The 5,427-nt window shown below is 39.3% G+C and overlaps 1 protein-coding gene across 2 annotated transcripts in view; it reads left to right on the top strand.

The window, feature by feature from the left end:
- The window catches only part of PEAK1 (pseudopodium enriched atypical kinase 1), a 170,379-nt gene that overhangs the window by 129,814 nt on the left and 35,138 nt on the right, over positions 1 to 5,427 (top strand). For both annotated transcript variants that reach the window (XM_006754241.2, XM_006754240.2), the window contains exon 4: positions 4,293 to 5,029. In XM_006754241.2, the coding sequence (XP_006754304.1) occupies positions 4,293 to 5,029 (737 nt within the window). The remainder of the gene's footprint in view (positions 1 to 4,292; positions 5,030 to 5,427) is intronic.

Below are 5,427 nucleotides of genomic sequence, written 5' to 3'. Positions count from 1 at the left end.
TTTTTTTTTGCATTTTATCAGGTTGAGGGTGTTCCCTTATTTTCCTATTTTGTTCAGTGTCTCTATCATGAAAATACGTTGGATATTATCAGATGCTTTTCTGCCTCTATTGAGGTGATCATATGAGGGTTTTTCTCCCTTTTTTTCTGTTTACATGGTATATTCCATCAATTTTCAGATGTTAAACCAACCTTGTATTTTGGGGATAAATACAACTCTGTCATGGTGTATAGCTGTGATTTTCAACCAGTGTGCCACAAGAATTTTAAAACATGCAATACCTGATGATTTAGTCAGGGTCACTAACCTCTTTTGCCTTTGATCAGCGGTTCTCAACCTGTAGGTCGCAACCCCTTTGGGGGTTGAATGAGCCTTTCACAGGGGTCGCCTAAGACCATCGGAAAACACATATATAATTACATATTGTTTTTGTGATTAATCACTATGCTTTAATTATGTTCAATTTGTAACAATGAAAATACATCCTGCATATCAGATATTAAATTACAATTCATAACAGTAGCAAAATTACAGTTATGAAGTAGCAACGAAAATAATTTTATGGTTGGGGGTCACCACAACATGAGGGACTGTATTAAAGGGTCATGGCATTAGGAAGGTTGAGAACCACTGCCTTAGATTGTCAAATTTAAAAATGACAACCAATATAGTAATAGCTGTCCAGTGTGAATGCCCTGTCTTGAACCATAAATGTATAGATCATATAATATAGTTGCATCTTATTGGTCATGTCACATAATAAGACTGTGTCTGATTGGTTAATTCTTGGTACCAGAAATCCTTATATACAAGTATAGGCACCTGGTCTTTTAAAAACTCACTTTGGAGCAGAAAAGGTAGATAATTACTTTATTTTTTAATCAATCAAAATTATACCTGTTTTTTTCTCAGATCTACAAAAAATATATTTTTGGTGTGCCTCAGAATTTTAGTAATCCTAATATATAAAAAGTCATGGAGCGTCGGGACCAAAACAACCAGAGACCAATGACCGAACAGCAGGCTGCGTGGGGTGATAAGGTCTGCAGGAGGGTTAGTGAGAGACAACCAAATGACTGAATGGCAGGCTTCATGGGGCGACCAGGCCAGCAGGGGTTTAGTGAGGGACCACCAAATGACTGAGCAGCAGGCTGCATGGGGCAACCAGCCTGGGGGGGGGGGCAGTTGGGGGCATCCAGGTCGGCAGGAGGCAGCGGTTAGGGGTCATCAGGCTGGCAGCAGGGACAGTTTAGGGCAATCAGGCAGACAGGCAGGTGAACAGTTAGGAGCCAGCGGTCCTGGATTGTCCTTTTTATATGTTGCTTGATTCAGCTTGCTAGTATTTCATGAGGATTTTTGTGTCTATATACATAAGGGATATTAGTCTCTAGTTTTCTTGTGATGTCTTTATCTGGTTTTTGGTATGTAGGTGATATTGATCACATAGATTCCAAGTTAGGAAGTGTTCCTCCCTCCTATTTTTTGGAAGAGTTTGTGAAGGATTGTTTTTTGTTTGTTTGTTTTGAAATATGTTTTTATTGGTTTCAGAGAGGAAGGGAGAGGGAGAAAGAGAAACATCAATGATGAGAGAGAATCATTGATTGGCTGCCTTCTGCACGCCGTCTACTGGAGATCGAGCCCACAACCCAGGCATGTGCCTTTCACTGGAATCAAGCCCGAGACCCTTTAGTCCATAGGCTGACACTCTATCTACTGAGCCAAACTGGTAGGGCAAGGATTGGTATTAATATTTCTTTACCAGTAAATGTTTGGTCGAATTTATCACTGAAGCCCTATGGTCCTGGGCTTTTCCTTTTGGAAATTTTTAAAATTGATAATTCAGAATCTTTCCTTGTTCTAGATAACTATACAAATGTATCACTTTTGCTCTTGCAACCCTAAATATTTATTCCTTACTCATTCAAAAAATATTTATTGAGCATCTATTATATCCTGGCCCTGTTGCTAACATAAAGATACAAAAAATGAGTAAAACAAACATCCCGGCCCTCTTAGAGTTTAGCATTGTCATATTCTTCCTCTTATTCTCATGCTGTCTGTATTTACACTAGAGGCCCGGTGCATGAAATTAGGTCTAAACTGGCAGTCACACATCCCTCTAACAATCCAGGACCGCTGGCTCCTCACTGCTCACCTGCCTGCCTTCCTGATTGCCCCTAACTGCCCCCACCCCGCCCCCCGCCTCCGGCCGGCCTGGTTATCCCACTCAGCCTGCTGTTCAGTCATTTGGTCGTCCCTCACTTACCCCTCTGCCAGCCTGGTCGCCCCACACAGCCTGCTGTTTAGTCGTTTGGTCGTCCTTCACTAACCCCTCTGCCGGCCTTGTCTCCCCAAGCAGCCTGCTGTTCAGTCATTACTGTGATGACAATTTGCATATTCCTCTATTATTAGTATAAATATTTTTGTTTATATGTAATGTAATCCTTGTTTAAAAAATTGCTACATACCATTGGTGGAGAAATGGGGTTTTTAGTGTTGCTATATACAGGGTGGACCAATGGTAGGTTTACTGTTTTTCTTATGGAAAATAATATAATAATAAATAATAATAAAAGAATAAAGTGGTCTGTATACCCATAACTGTAAACCTTTTTTTGACCTAACCCTATATATTGCCATAGTTTGTATAAACTATTAGATGTTCTTGAGCAGAGTTGCATGCATGGGAAGTGAAATATATTGTTATTACAATCACAGTTCATATTGGTGCTTACCCTTGGCATTGCTACAAGGACATATTTTTAATTAAACAAACCACCATTTTAGGTCATTATCATCCTCAGGACCATCAGTGCCTTCTATTCTGTCTGATCATCAGTAAGAACATGTATTAGTTCCCTAGGACTGCTGTAACAAAGTACCACAAACTGGGTCACCTGAAACAAGAGGAATTTATTCTCACACAGTTCTGGAGCTAGGGGCCCGAAATCAAGGTGCTTTCAAGGCCATGCTCCCACTAGGACTCAGGGTAGAATACTTCTTTATCTCTTCCTAGTATCTTGTGGTAGCCATCAATCCTTGGAGTTCTTGGCTTGCAGATGCATTACTCCAATTTCTGCTTCTGGTGTTCTCCCTGTGTATCTGTTTTCATGTATCGTTTTGCCTCTTATAAGGATACCAGTCATATTGGATTGGGGCCCACCCTAATGACTTCATCTTAATTTCATCACCTCTAAAAGTACCCTATTTCCAAATAAGGTTACATTCACAGGTACCAGGGATTGGGATTTCAACATATTTTGGGAGAAGGGACATCATTCAACCTGTAATAGAGCAGTATGCTCTAACTGTGAGATATTAAGTTGAGGTGTCAGTAACATTACTAATTTTAATAGCTTTAAATAAAAGTTTCATGGTATATTTCTCTGTCTTAAAAAAAAAGATAATGCTTCCTATTCCATATACAATAAGCCCCGACGATGTCATTGATCACATACATGTTTGTTTTATCTTCTTCTAAGCATAAATACTGGAAAGGAATCAGAAGTGATTGGTTCTGTAACTAGGACTTGTCAGAGATGTTCAGAACTAGCATCTCTCAAATCACAGTTTATGTGCCCCCTCCCCAATAAAACAGAATTATATGAGTGTGTGAATGATATTTGGAACAGCTGTTAATTGCTTATATATACCACAGTCACTGGATCTTATACATAGACCAATTTAAGCAGTGCCAGAATCCATCACTGTAGTGAAATAAAAGAACATAGTTTATGAAATCATATTCATATGTGTTAGATTGAAAATGGCAAGTGTTGTACAGAATATAAGATAACTTTAGGACAAAGTTAAAAGTATAGAATAGTATCTCCTGAGGACCAGTTTAGTGGTCTCATTGATAGTTTCAATTGTTTTTAATAATGCTCCCCAGTATTTTTTTACTCATAAATGCTATTATCTCTATTCTTCCACAACACAATTATTTTAGTGTCTTTGACTCCTTAGTATCCTAGTGTGGAAAATACAGCACTCTTGGGGTCAGGATTGGAGAATCTGGATTCCTTTTTTAAAACAAAGCCCATCACCCTGTTCCTCTGGCACAGAAATACTGAGACATTTTCACATTTATTGCTCCTACCAAGTATTAAGCTCTACCTTTAATATTTAACTAGTTGTTCATTTGGTTGTTTTCTTCTATTATTTTGAATTAAGGCATTGACTTCTTACATTCTTATGGCCACCTTACTTCTTTTTGCTTAAGTTTCAATTATGTAACAGTAATGAAAACTTTACTTATTCTTTTTTTCTTTGTTTGTTTTAAAACAATGCAGGGCAATCTAGAGCAGCTATGATACCTCCCAAGCATCCACGGCAGCCTAAGGGGGCTTTGGATGATGCCATAATCTTTGGTGAGAAAACAGACCAAGAAGCACCTAATGCTTCCCAAGCTGAACCACCCCCACTGCCAAAGAAGATGATCTTAAGAGCCAACACAGAGCCAATCTCCAAAGACCTCCAAAAATCCATGGAAACTAGTCTTTCTGTCATGACTAATCCCACCTATGATATCGATCCCAACTGGGATGCCAGCAGTGCTTGCTCTTCCATCAGTTATGAACTCAAGGGACTGGACACTGAGTCTTATGACTCCTTAGAGAGACCTTTACACAAGGAGCGACCAGCAGCAAACAGCATCTCCAGTTTAACCACTCTAAATATTAAGGATAGATTTTCCAACAGTATGGAGTCCCTGTCCAGTCAACGTGGTCCCTCTTGGAGACAGGGCCAAGGTATCCAGAAGCCACAGAGACATGCACTTTATCGAGGACTTGAGAATCGGGAAGAAGTGGTGGGAAAAATCCGAAGCCTTCATACAGATGCCTTAAAGAAATTGGCTATTAAATGTGAAGACCTCTTTATGGCTGGGCAGAAAGACAAACTCCGTTTTGGGATGGACAGCTGGTCAGACTTCAGGCTAACCAATGACAAGCCATGTTGTGAGGCAGGTGATGCAGTTTACTACACAGCTTCATATGCAAAAGATCCACTTAATAGTTACGCAGTCAAGGTAAGAAAATATTATAAATCTGTTATTACGTGTCTTCCACTCCATTTTCCTTTTTTTCTTTTTTTTTTATTGCTTAAAGTATTACAAAGAGTATTACATATGTCTCCTTTCCTCCCCCCCCCCCCCTTGACAATCCCCCAGCCTCCATTGGTTATGCTTATATGCATGCATACAAGTCCTTCGGTTGATCTCTTATTCACGATACTAATAACCCCAAATAAAGGTGACCACCATAGCAAAGAGAATTAGGGGATAAGGAAGAAAGAAGAGAAAAAGAAAAAAGAGAAAAAGTAAAGAAAATGAGTGCAAAAATGAAGTTGGGAAAAGGAAAAAAAGTAAGAGAGAAAAGAAAGAGAATGAAATAGAAGAGGGGAAGAAACTATTTCTATGGGGAGAAG

The sequence above is a fragment of the Myotis davidii genome, unplaced genomic scaffold (assembly GCF_000327345.1).
Source record: "Myotis davidii unplaced genomic scaffold, ASM32734v1 scaffold1052, whole genome shotgun sequence".
Lineage (NCBI taxonomy): Eukaryota > Metazoa > Chordata > Mammalia > Chiroptera > Vespertilionidae > Myotis > Myotis davidii.
This window is presented reverse-complemented; position numbering and strand designations above follow the sequence as displayed.